We start from the raw sequence: 16,637 nt of genomic DNA, 5'->3' as shown, positions 1-16,637 counted from the left end.
TTGTTTATTTATTTATTTATTTATTTTTTTTGCACCTTTTGTAATGAAATTGAAAGAGTAACACCTGTGTAGATGTTCATCTACAATGAGAATCAGCTGAGGCTGGTCCAAATGTACAATTGTTTTTATAGCATTTAATTTTACAATTTAAATATATATTTCATTAAAATACTACTGTAGGAATGTAGCAAATTGCTGTCTTATTCAGTTTTGTATTATGCTATTGATTTGAACATAAGTTTAACAGTTTTGAAAACAGTATGTAAGCATGTGCAAATTGGCCTGTATGTACAAAGAGTTTTGGCAGTTGTTGTGTCTGAGTGAGACAAGAATTCATGAAATTTGAGAGATGTAGTCATTGAATGCATTTTGTGCCAAAGCAATGATACTTGATCCTCAGTTTAGCCCACATAGACTTCTGTTGTACTCACTGTGTGAAGAGTTTTGCAAAAGTGACCTAAGTATTGAGAAATATGTCCTAGCGTCTGTAAAAAACTGTATGTTATTGTTTTGAACATAAGTTTAACAGTTTTGAAAACAGTAGCCTATGTAAGCATGTACAAATTGGCCTGTATGTACAAAGAGCTTTGGCAGTTGTTGTGTCTGAGTGAGAAAAGAATTCATGAAATTTGAGAGATGTAGTCATTGAATGCATTTTGTGCCAAAGCAATGATACTTGATCCTCAATTTAGCCCAGACTTCTGTTGTGCTCACTGTGTGAAGAGTTTTGCAAAAGTGACCTAGGTATTGAGAAATGTGTCCTAGCGTCTGTAAAAAACTGTAATCTCAGTGGGGCATTTAGAACATCGCTCCATCCCAGTAGGTGGCGGAAATGCACCTTAATCTGGTGTGCCAACCGCCATTAAACACAAAAGAAGAAGAAGGCAGAAGGCTACGACGACGAAGAAGGTGGTGGAATAATAGTATAATATGTGGTAAAAAGAAAAAAGTCTGATTTCTGGAAGCAAATGAATCGTTTGATTAAAAGGAAGCTGCATTTTTAAACAATATTTCCAAGACCCAATAACAAAGACGCTTCTGGTAAGTGATCTGTTTGAGATACAGGAAGGTCACAAGATCCACATTTCAGTAACATCAGTGAAAATGAAAGCAAACTGCGCTGACACATCATCTGATTATTATAACAAGTGAGCTTTGACTGAAATTTGCCTTAAGAGATCGTCTGTACTGTGTAACGTTATCTATTTTCATTTAATAAATGCTCCGGACAGAACTTCGTGCCATTTCAAAACAAAACATAACGTCTTTTTAATAGTGGAACGGTAATTAAGCGCAATAGTGTGCCATGGTGTGAACACTTTATTGAATGCTTTAAACACAGAGATGAAATTGTTGCCTCTGCCATCACATAGAGCCTGTCCTTATACCTGTCAGTTTGCTGTCTTTGCACTTGGCCCCTTGTCTACTTAAAAAATGTATTTCCTGTATTTGGCCCACGTGTTCGAGTGGGCGTAAAGTCCCCTCGTGTGTGTAGAAGTTTTTTGATAACCCAATGGGACACTACATCTTAGCGTTTTTACTCTGCTTTATTTACACAGTTTGATTTTGTATACTTTGCACTTGTCAGCAAAATAATTGAAGTGCTTCTAAATAGATAAAAAGCCGTTCTGCACTAATACAATGTGCAACTACACTTTACTACCAAATTATATGAAATATGTAATTAATTTAACTTCCATTGAATAGTCTTTTCTTGACATCTCACAATTTAGGGCCATGATGCATGATGGGATACGCTTAGCCTAAATACTGCTGTGATGAAGTATTTGAGATAGTGTGGATTGAAGACCACTGATCTTTGGCATTTTTCAGACCTGGGACAGTCTTACTACCTGTCGTGTACATGCTCTTAAAGGGATAGTTCACCCAAAAATGAAAATTCTGTCATCATTTTCTCACCCACAGATTGTTCCAAACCTCTATAAATGTCTTTGTTCTGTTGAACACAAAGGAAGATATTTTGAAGAATGTGGGAAACAGAACAGTTTCTTCCATAGTACTTTTTTTTCCTACTTTAGAAGTCAATGGCGCCCCAAAGTGGCCTGGTTACAAACTTTCTTCAAAATATCTTCCTTTGTGTTCAGCTGTACAAAGAAATTGATACCGATTTGGAACAACTTGAGGATGGGTAAATGATGACAGCATTTTTGTTTTGGGGTGAACTATCTCTTTAAGTAGCCGAAACTGCGTTTATGAGTACTGGGATAGGCCCATACTCTCATCTGAACAGCTTCATTTATTGTAGATGATTTTTTTTTTTTTTTTGTAGATGAAAAGTAAAATAAATCAGTTAGAACCCACTAGATTTGTAATAATACTATTTGTATTGTGTTTCTTTTGCAGGTAAATGTGAGAAGATGGTATTAAAAGAGATTCCTACAGACAATATCACTCGTCCTTTGGGCAGGAATGAGGTCATAGGTTTACTCTTCCGCCTCACAATATTTGGTGCTGTCACTTATTTTACAATAAAGTGGATGGTTGATGCTATTGATCCAACAAGAAAACAGAAAGTTGAGGCACAAAAACAGGTATGCAGTTTAAATATAATTTATTAGAAATATCAGGGAGTTTTTGTGATTTCCAAGCATGGAAAAGCAATGCAATATAACTGTTAGGTGAGGGTCCAAGACTCCAAATATTGTGGATAGTTTCTTAAAGGGTTAGTTCACCCAAAAATGAAAATTCTGTCATTTATTACTCACTCTCATGCCGTTCCACACCCGTAAGACCTTCGTTCATCTTCGGAACACAAATTAAGATATTTTAGTTGAAATCCAATGGCTCCGTGAGGCCTGCATAGGGAGCAATGACATTTCCTCTCTCAAGATCCATAAAGGTACTAAAAACATATTTAAATCAGTTCATGTGAGTACAGTGGTTCAATATTAATATTATAAAGCGACAAGAATATTTTTGGTGCGCCAAAAAAAAACAAAATAACGACTTATATAGTGATGGCCAGTTTCACTGCTTCATGAAGCTTCGGAGCGTTATGAATCAGCTTGTCGAATCAGCTGTTCAGAGCGCCAAAGTCATGTGATTTCAGCAGTTTGGTGGTTTGACACACGAATCATGATTCGACATGCTGATTCATTATGCTCCGAAGCTTCCTGAAGCAGTGTTTTGAAATCGGCCATCACTAAATAAGTCGTTATTTAGTTTTTTTGGCACACCAAAAATATTCTCGCCGCTTTATAATATTAATATTAAACCACTGTACTGACATGAACCAATTTAGATGTGTTTTTAGTACATTAATGGATCTTGAGAGAGGAAATGTCATTGCTGGCTATGGAGGCCTCACTGAGTCATCGGATTTCAACTAAAATATCTTGATTTGTGTTCCAAAGATTAACAAAGGACTTACGGGTGTGGAACGGCATGAGGGTGAGTAATCAATGACAGAACTTTCATTTTTGGGTGAACTAACCCTTTAATGGAGTTCTGTCAGTTTGTATAAGTACAAAATTTCTACTGTGTTAAATACAAATATTTGTTGTCCTGCTCTGCTCTGAAATATGTAGAAATTGTTCTTTATGGATACGTTACCTATAAAATTATTTTTCAAAATATGTAACCAGTAATGATAAAAAAAAAAAAAAAAAAAAAAAAACATGGGATTAATTACTCAAAAAAATTGGATCCTCGAGTCAAATGTAGCCCCTTTTTATTTGATTCTTTTCTTTTATCGTACAAAGTCAGATCTCCTTTTCATGTATATAGAACATTCGAAAGTCATTATATTGTAATTCATTCCATTATTTGCCACATGTTTATTTACAAGTTTGGAAGCCTTGTATTTTTTACTTAATGGATTATGTTGCAAGTTTTAAGTATAACTTTTGACAAACCTTAGCATCACCAAAGGCTGGAGTTTAATAATAATAATTAAAAAAAAAAATCTCTCCCTGACAGGCAGAGAAGCTTATGCGGCAGATTGGAGTGCAGAATGTGAAGCTTTCTGAATATGAGATGAGCATTGCAGCTCATCTTGTGGATCCGTTGACTATGCAGGTGAGGAATGATGTCACCGTCTGACTTTCTTTACCAGTAGTTCATTTTCTCTATCACAGTCTAGTTTTGTATTTTAAGAGAATTCAAGTTACACAAATCATTTATGTGTGTCCACAGATTACATGGCATGACATTGCAGGTCTGGATGAAGTCATAACTGAACTGAAAGACACTGTTATACTTCCGATCCAGAAGAGGCATCTGTTTGAAGGATCTAAGCTTCTTCAGCCACCCAAAGGTAGGCACTAGGATGGAAATATTTCACTCAACTCAAAACTCAACTCCACACTTTATTCTAAGGTGGTTTGCTTGTCATCTTTTCAGGTGTGTTGCTGTATGGGCCTCCAGGCTGTGGGAAAACTCTTATCGCTAAAGCTACCGCCAAAGAGGCTGGATTCCGCTTCATCAACCTGCAGCCTTCCACTCTCACTGACAAATGGTACGGAGAGTCCCAGAAACTAGCCGCAGCTGTGTTTTCTCTGGCAATCAAACTACAGCCCTCTGTTATCTTCATTGATGAGATTGGTAAATACTTATGTTGATTTTTATGCTCTGCATTTCCTTCATCCACCCCTAATATTGACATCTCAGTAGTGAACAATTTTACGCTTTGCTTTTTGCAGCAGTTTAGCTTCATGGCACATTTATGGATTCAATCTACTTTTGAACTTGGTTCCTTTTGCTCCTTTGCAATCACATAATATGTCAATAAGTGGAAGATTCTGTATATTTGTCTTTTTTTTTTTATTAACTTCTATTCATCATCATGTCTTAGATTCCTTTTTGAGGAATCGCTCAAGTTCAGATCATGAGGCCACTGCCATGATGAAGGCTCAGTTCATGAGCTTATGGGACGGGCTGGAAACTGACTTCAACTGCCAGGTACAATTCCGCATCTGTGTACAATTCTTGTGAGGTTTACTGGTTTGATCAGTGACCCAAGATCCAAGTCAGTGTTGTGATTGTGTTCTCAAAGGTCATAATAATGGGAGCCACAAATCGGCCACAAGATCTTGACTCTGCTATTCTCCGAAGGATGCCTACAAGATTTCACATCAATCAGCCGGTAAGTCCACTGATTTTAGCTCAAAATATGTTTGATGGTTTTAAAGAAATGTTCACTTTTATTGTTGAATCAATAAACTCTGTAGTGATTCTTATAAATGATCGTTTGTCATGTGTGTATTTAGAATGTCAAGCAGAGGAAAGACATATTGAAACTGATCCTGGAGAATGAAAATGTAAGTATTCAGTTAATTGGATTGTTGTTGCTATTGAAAGTTGCAAATGCTGAATGACTATTTTTTTTATTTTCTGAAGGTGGAGTCTGCTGTGGACTTTGGTGACATTGCAAAACAGACTGATGGCTTCTCAGGAAGTGACCTCAGAGAGATGTGCCGAGATGCTGCTCTGCTTTGTGTGCGTGACTTTGTGCACCAAGAAAGGTAAACACTTATCAGAGGTCTTCAGGCATTGTCCACACCAATACGTTTTCTTTTGAAAACGCATCTTTTTTGTTTGGGCCTTCTGTCCACATCGAGACTGTGTTTTTGTTAACAAAAACTGAGGTTTTTGAAAGTGCTCACCCAAGTAGGTAAATTTTGAAAAAATGTTTTCACGTTGAAGTGTAGACTGTAAACGTGGAGGTATTTGAAAACAATGACACATCTTTAGTCGTGACGCATATTGGACCCTTGGAGATCTATGGTTGTGTCTGCTATTCACTTTCATAGTGTTGCTGAAGAAGGTAAATGTTCCTTTGATATTACATTACTGCAAAGAAGACAGAAGAATTACTCACAATTGCGGTCCTGTGGCAAAACATGACAATTGCGAAATCTGAGTAAACCATTCTTACATAAAAAGGTGAGCCAATGGGATAGTTTATGAAAGAATGAACAATTTACATAAAACTCATTCTGCTTGTGTTCCAAGAATCAGGTCTATTGTGTTTATAAAGGATATTTTTCTTCAAAAACGAATAGCTTTGCTTCAGAAGGCCTTTATTAACCCCCCTGGAGCCGTTTGGATTACTTTTATGATGGATGGATGCACTTTTTTGGGCTTCAAAATTGTGGTTACTATTCACTCCCATTATAAAGATTGGAAGAGCCAGAATATTTTTTAATATAACTCTGATTGTGTTTGGCTAAAATAAGAAAGTCATATACACTTAGGATAGCTTGAGGGTGAGTAAATTATGGCATGATTTTCATTTTTGGGTGAACTATCCCTTTAAATATAGACATAGCCTCAGACTCTATATATAGAAATAGCACAGAACACAACAGGCTCTTTTTTCATCTTTATCTGAAATTTGAGGCTTGTATTATTAATATTGTATTAATATTGTATTAATAATGTATTACATAATGTCTAGAGTGTAAATATTTTACATTTGATGTAATGTGAAATTGATCTGCGCTGCTAACTTATTAATCTTCCTCCATCCCATGACAGTCCAGTGGAAGACTTCATCCGTCCCATCGGGCAGGAAGACATGAAGAAGGCAATTGAGAAGATGAAGAAGTCTAAAACTGCAGGAGTGCAAGAGGCATTTATGCACGTACCACTGGACTGAATGTGATGCTGCTATTTAAAAAAAAAAAAAAAAAAAAAACTAAATTTGGTCTTTTTTTTTTTTTTTTTTTTTTGGTGGCATATGTCATGTTTTGTAAAAGGGGGAACTCAGGATTTACAAATGGTGGAATAGAGTTTTTTTTTCTCTAATCATCTTTTTTTGCACTGTAATTTCCATACTCTGTTTTTGCCATTCAAGCAATGAGCCTTATTCAAAAAAAAAAAAAAAAGAGTGAAATCTGAGTAAACCATTCTTAAGTAAATAGTCACATTTGAGTCAATGGGACTGTTTATGAAAGAATGAATGATTTACATAAAACTCCTTCTGCTTGTGTTCCAAGAATGAGGTCCATTGTGTCTTTATAGGTTTGGTTTGGGTTGTGTTTGTTTAAAAAAACTCTGTGAGCTGTTTAAGAAGATGGGCAACATCTTCATAAATGTGTAGTTAATATTACCAGTTATGTATAAGGCAACTAATTTCCCCTGCAAGAATTATTTTTTACATCGCCAACCATGTAACATTTCAGCTGATCTGTAAGAATGAAGTGGGATCAGTAACACTTTTAACAACTTTCAACTGTTTTGCCCCAGTGAGTGAATGATTTGAACGATGAGTATAGATTTTTTTGGCTTTTTACACTGAATAAAATGTTTTAAGTGTCGAATTTAGCCTAGATTAAAGGGAGTGTAATGGCCTGTTGTATAAATATTTATCTGCGAAACACACTTGCACAAAATATTTGGGGCCAGTGCCAAGCCACTGCTGTTACGTATGTACTCATCAGTCTGGTGTTATTTCTGGGGTTTGAATGGGCAAAGGAGTATTGAATAAGTGGAAAGAAACAATATTCTTCTGAAGAAATGTTTATGGATTGATGCACCATTTTAGAATGCTGAAAGTCTTTTTCCGTTATTAGGTTTCCTAATCCGCAGTAGTCCATTGGTCTCTTCGGTTTAAATGTGTTTATCAAGTCAGAATATATTTAAAATGTTTTGTTTACACTGTACAAGAGTTGGATAACCATTGCATACTCTTAATTAAGTTTATTGGAATTACTGCCTGATGCACATATCAAATAAGGTAAGAAATGACAAAGTGTAAATCTCACAAATTTGCACAAATAGTAGAATGCAGTACATACATTTCCTGTGAGAGAATAAATATGTTTAGGTTAGTCCAATAAGAAAATGGCAAGACAATAAATATGCTCTTGTTCCTTCACATTGGATTCCTCAAGAGTTTCATGTTTATGCATTCAGCACAAATCTTTCACATTCATACATCACTCTTTACAGTAACTTGTTCATTTGGGAATGTAACAGTAATGCCACATTTACATAAAGGCACATGGAAGTACAATGACATGGAAGTGCAAGACAATACTGTGGTTATACTCTGCTGCCAGCACTGAATGTTTTTAAATTCATATAATGAATGTTAAAGAATCATCTGTGTATAAAATGAGAACAAGGCGTTCTCCACTGGTGGAAAAAACTTCCAAGACAAGCATTTATCCGAATAAAACTCCAGTTGAGGTAGGCAAGACATTGGTCCTATTGCTGTCAGACATACTTTGATCAGACTACAACTATATAACTCATCTGAAACAGCAGTAGCTGTAAGATTTGATCCATCTATGCTTTTATACTGGGTGGAAACGAAATATATGGTATTTTAAAGTAATTTGCAGGGAATAAATATAGATAGCATTTATCTAAAAATATGGAACATGAGTCTAGATTTAAAGGTTTATTTCTAAAAAAATCTTACTACAATGTAGGATTGTAGTTAATAATGCATCTTTCTTAAACCTTTACTGTGTATCTGCATACCGTCCATCCAGTGTCTTATATTCACTGGTCCTTCTGCAGAGAACTATAGTATTCAGCTAGGACTTTCCACGCTTTGGGTGCCATGAAACCATCGGGGGGGTTCTCTCCGCTGCGGGCAAGGCTCCTCATTTTGGTCCCCGAGATGAACTCAAATTCACCGTGTCTGAAAAGCAGAAATGCAGTTGATTTGAGCTGCAGTAAATACAAATATACTGTATATACAAGTATATACAAATGTCTATAAATATCGATAGCGTAGTGATTTTAATACTTAATCTGATTAAAAATAATGTACAAATAAAGTTAAAAATGAATGAAATTCATGGAATATGGAAAGGAATATTGTTATTAGATGTTATTTCACTCTAAATAAATAAAGCTAAATGCCACATTCATTATAATGGGCTTATGTGACGATTGGGTGACACTTTATTTGTGTCTTTGTTACATGTACTTGTTATAGTAGTAATAGTTTATTATGCATAATTACATGCAACTAACCCTAAACCAAACCTTACCCTATAGTAAGTACATGTTGTTCATTAATATTACTCAGTCAGTACTTAAGTGTATAATTACACTGTGACAAAATAAAGTAACCAACGATTGTTCTGGGTTTAAATTAAAGTTGTTATAAGATTGAACATGTTCTGTAATTATTGTTGATAAAATGAAAAACAAAACAGACAGAATTTTTAAAAAATATATTAAAAATGATGGCTTTCAAATATATTCAAAGTTAAAAGGATGTGCATTAAACATTATGTAAAATATACTTCATCTTGATTCTACATAAACTTGGAGTTCAATGTGTACATATATTTATTATTGCAAATTTAAACAATTCACAGCCTTAATATATAATAACACACATTTCAGTGCAGTTTAGAGGGCTGAAATGAAATATGTACGCACCTTTCCTTGTCATAGAAGTCCATGGCCTTCTTAACTCTGTTGTATGCAGCAACTCTGAAGGGAATAATCTCTAGAGAGGTGAGGCCTGGTGCCATGGTCAGCACTTTTCCACCATGTGTGGGCTCATACAGGTCCTTCTTTGTCTCCGGGTGAGGCATACCTGCTGGATCTCGTCCTACAATGTAAAAGTTGGCCCCCGCGATCATCCTGGCCCGACAATGCCACTGTACCTATAAGGACGTTTAGAATTTTTGCCCTGTTCAGAATTGTTTTGACTCACAAATTCAATTATTTGTAATAAAAAAGGCCTTATTAAGCTGACTCTTGAATTTGTTTCAGAGTAAAATGTTCAGCATGAGTCTGACCTCTGTAGGCCCAGCATACATCATGGGTGAGGGGAAAATGGCCACAATGGTGTTTTCTGGATCCAGCACTCCTTCCTCTAGCACAGCAGCATGCTGTTTCATGCGCCAGTCCAGCGGTACGTCATCCTCTTTTGTCCAGCCACCCAGAGGGTGCAGAAGCAGCACAGGCTTCTTGTAGCCTCGCTCTAGCAGGCGACGTTTAGTGTCCTGCATCAGGAGAGCATGGCCGTTGTGCACAGGATTACGCAACTGGAATGCAAAAATGGCATCTGCCAGGAAAAGGCACAATTGCAGTGAGTTTTGTTGCACTAGAAAAAATACTTATGGGAAGAATTTTTTTTTCCTTAAAAAAAATAATAACATGGACTCGAAATATGCAACATAAACAACAGAATTTTTTTTTTTAGGAAGATTAGGGGTAGTGTTAAAATTTGTTACAGCTTCATTATAGTGTGTTTCATCGTAATAAGAGCATGTTTTTTTTATTTTGTAGTACTCTGTGTTTCGCTTTTACCTGCTCTCATTTCTTTAAATTTCTGTCTTAGTTCCCGCGGAGTGAGACGGTACTGGTCAAGACCATCATTCCACCTAAGTCTCTCAAACACCTCCAGGTCTCCACCGGCCAGCCAATCACCGCTCTCCATTACCATCTGTACAAAGCAAAAAGGTGTAATTTAATTGTATGATTATGTTAAGAAGTAAAGCTATAACATACAATCATTATAAATGCAATGACACAGAGATGTGCCTTCTCACCTTAATGTACGGATGTTGCGGGCATGTTGTCCCCCACTGCCTTGCACATCTCTCTTCTTTACGATGCTCATAAAACTCAGGGTTGCGCATGAGTGCCACTTTTTGACCTTTGAACTCCAGGGCAAAAGCAGTAAAACCATCCAGCCTCTCCTTGTCCTCCTTGGATACGGGCAGCACAATAGGAACAGACATGTTGATGATCCCACCTAAACACAAAAGATTATTATTACTATTTTTATTATGATTTATAATAATAATGTTACGTTATGTTGGATATTATTAATTAAATCTGCTAACTGAATACATGTACAGTGGCATGAAAAAGTATGTGAACCCCTTGCAGAATCTGTGAAAATGAGAATTATTTTAATAAAATAAGAAGGATAATAAAAAATGCATGTTATTTTTTGTTTAGTACTGTCCTGAGTAAGATATTTTACATAAAAGATGTCTGCATTTAGTTCACAAGACAAAATGAACGAATTTATTAAAATAACCCCATTCATAAGTATGTGAACCATTGATTCTCAATACTGTGTGTGGTTCCCTGATGATCTACGACTGTTTTTATGTTTTGTGATGGTTGTTCATGAGTCTCTTGTTTGTCCTGAGCAGTTAAACTGAGTTCTGTTCTTCAGAAAATTCCTCCAGGTCCTGCAGATTCATCAGTTTTCAAGCATTTTTGCATATTTGAACCCTTTCCAGCAGTGGCTGTATGATTTTGAGATTCATCTTTTCACACTGAGGACAACTTGAGGGACTCAAACACAACTATTAAAAAAGGTTCAAACATTCACTGATGCTCCAGAAGGAAACATGATGCATTAAGAGCTAAGGGGTGAAAACTTTTGAATTCAAATATCAAGGTAAATTGTACTTAATTTTTCTGCGGGGAAACATGCAGGTATCTTCTGTTGGTTCCGAAGGGCAGTACTAAATGAAAAACAATGATATTTAAACAAAATAAGAAAAATTGTGACATCTTCATCCTGTTCAAAAGTTTTCACACCCTGACTCTTAATGCATCGTGTTTCCTTCTGGAGCATCAGTGAATGTTTGAACCCTTTTTAATAGTTGTGTTTCAGTCCCTCAGTTGTCCTCAGTATGAAAACACAGATCTCAAAATCCTACAGTCACTGCTGGAAAGGATTCAAATATGCAAAAAAGCTTGAAAACTGATGAATCTGCAGGACCTGGAGAAATTTTCTGAAGAACAGAACTCAGTTTAACTGCTCAGGACAAACAAGAGACTCATGAACAACCATCACAAAACATAAAAACAGTCATGGATCATCAGGTAACCACACAAAGTATTGAGAATCAATGGTTCACATACTTATGAATGGGGTTATTTTAATAAATTCAGCTATTGTTTTGTCTTGTGAACTAAATGCAAACATCTTTTATGTAAAATATCTTACTCAGGACAGTACTAAACAAAAAATAATGCATTTTTTTATTATCCCTCTTATTTTATTAAAATAATTCTCATTTTCACAGATTCTGAAGGGGTTCAAACTTTTTCATGCATTAACTAGATAAATGTAAATTAAGGTATTAAATATTACTGATTATAGCTATATTATAAATAAATAAATTAAGTTAAATGCACTACCGTTCAAAAGTTTTTGTTTTTTGAAATAGTTTCTCATGGTCACTGAGGCTGCATTTATTTAAACAAAAATACAGTAAAAACAGTAATATTGTGAATTATAAAATAACTTTTTCATTTTATTTTATTTTTTATATACATTTTAAAATGTAAAGCTGAAATTTCAGCAGTCATTACTCCAATTTTCAGTGTCACATGATCCTTCAGAAATCATTCTTATATGCTGATTTGGTGCTCAATAAACATTTTTTCTTATTATCAATGTTTTAAAGTTGTGCTGCTTAATATTTTTATGCAAACCGTGAGATATTTTTCTCAGGATTCTTTGATGAATAAAGCATTTATTTGAAAAATAAATATATGTCTTTACTGTACTTTTGATAAATTTTGAGTCCTTGGAAGTATTTATTTTCCTTTTTCTTTCTTTCTTTCTTTCTTTCTTCCTTTTAGTAATTCATACTGACTCCAAACGTTTGAACGGTAGTGTGTTTTTTATTGGCTTTCTGTTTCAGTTTGAAAACGTCTTTACCATCAAGCAAAGTTCCAAAGTGCAAGACTTGCAGAAATTCTCTCTCTCTCATGAATCCCCTCAGTGGAGTCGCCCAGCCCTCAGCCAGAACCTGCACCCACTGCAAATCCAGCTACAAGGCCAAAGAGAAACACACAAACAGAACATTCATTTTTTTTCACGAAAAGAAAGACAGTTTGCCACAAAATAACAACTACGACTTTCGACATTTCACTTTTTACTCCAGTAATTCTTTCAGTTGCTGTTGCAGAATGTAAATTATGCAGTAGACTTCCGTTTCCAAACACCAGGTTAGTGAAAAGCTCTCAGTTAACTGAACTATGAAGAAATGCCTGTGGTGTAACATGCAAGGCAGTTGAATCCCACAGCAGTAGGGCATGTGTGTGTTCATGAAGGGTTGCATTACCTCCGTGATGGTTACAGTAGGGAGTATATTGGCATCACTCAGCACCAGGTCCAACTTGTTTTCAGGAACAAAGAGCTCATTCACTTCCTCTGTCACACCAGTGGGCACAATATCCTGTGATAGCGAATCATCTGGTCAGTGACGTTTTAACATTGCTCAACAGAATACTGACAGTCTGTCAGCTGGCACAAAGAAAGGGACATCTGACAAAACACATTATCTGTTTGATGACCAGAAATGAAAGACTGTTCCACCTGTTCCTTCAAGAGATCCACTAGCTGGTGAATGCAGTCATTGACAGTGAGCTCTCCAGTCTTCAGCACAAGCTCAGGGGCTTCAGGTTTCTCGTAGTCAGAGTCTATTCCCGTAAATCCTACATTAAAAAAATATATAGATGAAACGTTTTCTATATACTCTCATTACTGGCAAATGAGTGCTCCGAATTATTAAAGGGATAGTTCACCCAAAAAACTACAATTTTGTCATCATGTACTCACCCTAAAGTTGTTCCAAACCTGTATGAATTTTGAAAAAAAAAAAAAAAAAAAAAAATAAAATAAAATAAATATATATATATATATATATATATATATATATATATATATATATATATATATATATATATATATATATATATATTAATGTATTTTTTTTTTTTTTTTTTTTTTTTTTTTTTTTTTTGAAGAATATGGGTAACCAAACAGTTGATGGGCCTCAATGACTTCCATAGTATGGGGAAATGGAGGTCAGTAGGGCCCAACTGTTTGGTTACTGACATTCTTCAAAATTTCTTCTTTTGTGTTCAGCAGAAGAAAGAAATTCATACAGGTTTTGGGTGAATAATTGATGAGAGAATTTTAATTTTTTGGGTAAAATATCCTTTTAAATCCAAAAAAAAAAATGTTACTGTGTAATGTTTTCAATGTTAAAATATTCTCTTCTATCGAAGGTAAATATGATAGGCTATAAGCCATGCATTTATAGATTTATTTTCCCAAAAAACCTTAAAAATACCTTTGATCTCTCCAGCACGGGCCTTTTTGTAAAGTCCTTTGACATCTCTGCTCTCACACACCTCCAGTGGGGCATTTACAAACACCTCAAAGAATGGCAGGCCTGCATTCTCATGAATCTTCCTGGCATCGTTTCGATCCTGTTGTGACACACATAAAATCATCCTCTCAATCCATCCTGTTTCCTTTTTCTTAAAAAAAAAAATTTCATAATTTAGAATCCTCTGATGTCACTAAATATCACCACACCTTTGTAAACGGAGAAATGAAACTAGTGATGCAAACCAGTCCGGCATCCGCAAACAGTTTGGCCACCTCAGCAATACGTCGGATGTTCTCTTCTCTGTCTGTGGCTGTGAAGCCCAAGTTCTTATTCAAGCCATGACGAATATTATCACCGTCGAGCGAGTAGCAAGGAATGGCATGGGAAACTAGATATTCCTCTAGAGCAAATCCAATTGTAGTCTTTCCAGCACCAGACAGCCCTGTAGGGAAAAATATAGAACTAAGCTACTCTAAATTCACATAAATAGACTTTAATTGTATGGAAAATTATGCAATATTTTATGTGAATAGTGAGACTATCAATCAGCCTAACATCGCTGTTCCACAGAAGAAAGGAAGTCGTACAGGTCTGAACATGAGGGTAAGTGATGAATTTGCATCAGTTTGAGTGAACTATCCTTATAATTTGATCTATTTAATTTTCTCCTGAAAGTTTCCCACCTGTCAGCCAAACAGTACATCCACGAAATCCACCTCTGGTTCCAACCACTTGGCCACGCTTGCTTCTACTCACATGGTGAGCCTGGTACACAACATTGGTTGCTCTCTGAATGTCCTATATACAAAATGAAAAGTGGATATACATGATGTGAAAAGTAAGCTTGAGAACAATTTGCAAATCTGAGCCTAAAGCATTATTTCCATCTTTACCGATACAACTCCATAGGGACAATGGGTCAGATTCACAAAAGTGATACCTTGAAAAATGTATCAATGTTTTTTTGTTCAAACAATGGAAGTCAATGTTCACCTAAACAGTTTGGTTAACAACATTCTTCAAAATATTTTCTTGTTTGTTCCACAGAAGAAAGACATACCAGTTATACAAGTATGGAACAACATGAGGGTAAATAAATGATCATAAAATGTTCATTTTTTAATGAACTGTCCGTTTAATTTTAAGTTCATGAAAAACATCTAGCTTCCCAGAGCCATTTGACTGATAAGTAAGAATGGCATGTTACAAAAAAAAAAAAAAAAAAAAACAAATACACATCTTTTTTAACAGTTTAATTTACACAATTGTGGTCTTGTGGATTATATTTCTGTGTATCAAATTCCATCATCAGGATTGAGGAGGGAGCGGCTTTGGAAAGAGAAATGAAGAAACAAAAAAGGCCATTCACGCAGGACCATGGAGAGGTGGCCAGTTGGATTAGAGCCATCTCTCTCTCTCTCTCTCTCTCTCCACCCAACCTCCTTGGATACACAGGAAATCCCAGCTTGATGCAAGTAACCCTGGGGTTTGTTAATTCCCATTGGTACACAGCGTCCCTTTGACTGAGGATATGCAAAATCTGGATTCATAAGGAACCGAGTTACAAATAACATTAAAGGGATAGCTCACCCAAATATGAAAATTCTGTCATCATTTACTCACCCTCAAGTTGTTCCAAACCTGTATGAGTTTCTTTCTTTTGCTGAACACAAAAGAAGTTATTTTGAAGATTTTTTTTTTTTTTTTTTTTTTTGTCTTACTTTGGAAGTCAGTGGCTACTGTCAACTGCCGACAGAGTTTCTTTCTTCATGAACAGAAGAAAGAAACTCATACAGGTTTAGAACAACAAAAGGGTGAGTAAATGACAGATTTTTTTTTTTTTTTTTTTTTTTTAATCTTACATGGGATTTGTGTGGTTATATTGCAGATACCCAGAAAACACTTTATGCAGCATTTTGGCATGCAAATTATAGTTCTGACATGTACAATAGAGACAGTTATATACTAAACAAAACTCCTAAACATTTTAAGTTATATGCCAAATCTAGACAAGGTGATGCACAAGATAAACCTGAATCACAACATCCTGCCACATCATCACAGATTTACATTTTCGTTCAGCCGAAAGAAAACACTTGTGTTATTTTAAGTGGCTGTCACTCCATATTTATCCAGTAAGTAGTTCCCTAAGTTACACACGGATCAGTTAACTCGAACAATTCTTTGTGTAAATGTAGAGCCTTTCAAAATAAAGTTTTTAATGAGAAATACATGCTCTTAAACCATTACTATTAACACAAAATACTTATATGTTGTAAAGTTTGTTGAAATTTCATATTTCGTATCGATGCAACTTTTAAAAGTTAAGCGAGAAAGAAACAAAAGAAAGAAAAAGCTGAACTAGCCTACCGTTCTCTGTTTTTTCAAACCAGACATGATGTCACAACGCGAACACGCTTGTCGAAGCTTTCTAAAGATGTGACCCGACTAACACGGAGTAAAAGAAAGAGAAGTTTGTGGAAGTCAGGATAGACTGGACACGTAGCACTCAGCGCTCTTCCTGAAATCCTCCCACCCTCAGATCAG

The 16,637-nt window shown here is 35.6% G+C and overlaps 2 protein-coding genes across 2 annotated transcripts; one reads left to right on the top strand and one right to left on the bottom strand.

The window, feature by feature from the left end:
- Positions 1–792: 792 nt before the first annotated feature.
- atad1b (ATPase family AAA domain containing 1b) lies at positions 793–7,840 on the top strand. Its single transcript, XM_048170175.1, has 10 exons — positions 793–1,041; positions 2,365–2,552; positions 3,940–4,038; positions 4,156–4,276; positions 4,363–4,563; positions 4,814–4,920; positions 5,015–5,104; positions 5,229–5,279; positions 5,359–5,483; positions 6,499–7,840. The coding sequence occupies exons 2-10, from the start codon at positions 2,379–2,381 to the stop codon at positions 6,617–6,619; spliced, it is 1,089 nt and encodes a 362-aa protein (XP_048026132.1). The 5' UTR covers positions 793–1,041; positions 2,365–2,378; the 3' UTR covers positions 6,620–7,840.
- On the bottom strand, positions 7,648–16,624 carry papss2b (3'-phosphoadenosine 5'-phosphosulfate synthase 2b). Its single transcript, XM_048170174.1, has 12 exons — positions 16,461–16,624; positions 14,774–14,888; positions 14,297–14,532; positions 14,049–14,187; positions 13,289–13,407; positions 13,035–13,148; positions 12,629–12,740; positions 10,488–10,693; positions 10,246–10,381; positions 9,732–10,000; positions 9,367–9,596; positions 7,648–8,614 (listed from the first exon to the last, which is right to left on the bottom strand). The coding sequence occupies exons 1-12, from the start codon at positions 16,485–16,487 to the stop codon at positions 8,473–8,475; spliced, it is 1,845 nt and encodes a 614-aa protein (XP_048026131.1). The 5' UTR covers positions 16,488–16,624; the 3' UTR covers positions 7,648–8,472.
- Positions 16,625–16,637: the final 13 nt, after the last annotated feature.

The sequence above is a fragment of the Megalobrama amblycephala genome, linkage group LG20, assembly GCF_018812025.1.
Source record: "Megalobrama amblycephala isolate DHTTF-2021 linkage group LG20, ASM1881202v1, whole genome shotgun sequence".
Lineage (NCBI taxonomy): Eukaryota > Metazoa > Chordata > Actinopteri > Cypriniformes > Xenocyprididae > Megalobrama > Megalobrama amblycephala.
The sequence above is the reverse complement of the archived record's forward strand: the minus strand, read 5'-3'. Positions and strand labels throughout refer to the sequence as shown.

What these genes read in the sequence shown, in the direction of transcription:
- atad1b (XM_048170175.1), top strand. Translation starts at nt 2,379, where the DNA reads ATGGTATTAAAAGAGATTCCTACAGACAATATCACTCGTCCTTTGGGC. An exon ending in TGGATCCGTTGACTATGCAG is followed by an intron (nt 4,039 to 4,155) that starts GTGAGGAATGAT and finishes GTGTGTCCACAG; the next exon opens with ATTACATGGCATGACATTGC. An exon ending in TATCTTCATTGATGAGATTG is followed by an intron (nt 4,564 to 4,813) that starts GTAAATACTTAT and finishes ATCATGTCTTAG; the next exon opens with ATTCCTTTTTGAGGAATCGC.
- papss2b (XM_048170174.1), bottom strand. Translation starts at nt 16,487, where the DNA reads ATGTCTGGTTTGAAAAAACAGAGAACG. An exon ending in TCATTTCTCCGTTTACAAAG is followed by an intron (nt 14,188 to 14,296) that starts GTGTGGTGATAT and finishes GTGTCACAACAG; the next exon opens with GATCGAAACGATGCCAGGAA. An exon ending in GACTTCTATGACAAGGAAAG is followed by an intron (nt 8,615 to 9,366) that starts GTGCGTACATAT and finishes TCTGCTTTTCAG; the next exon opens with ACACGGTGAATTTGAGTTCA.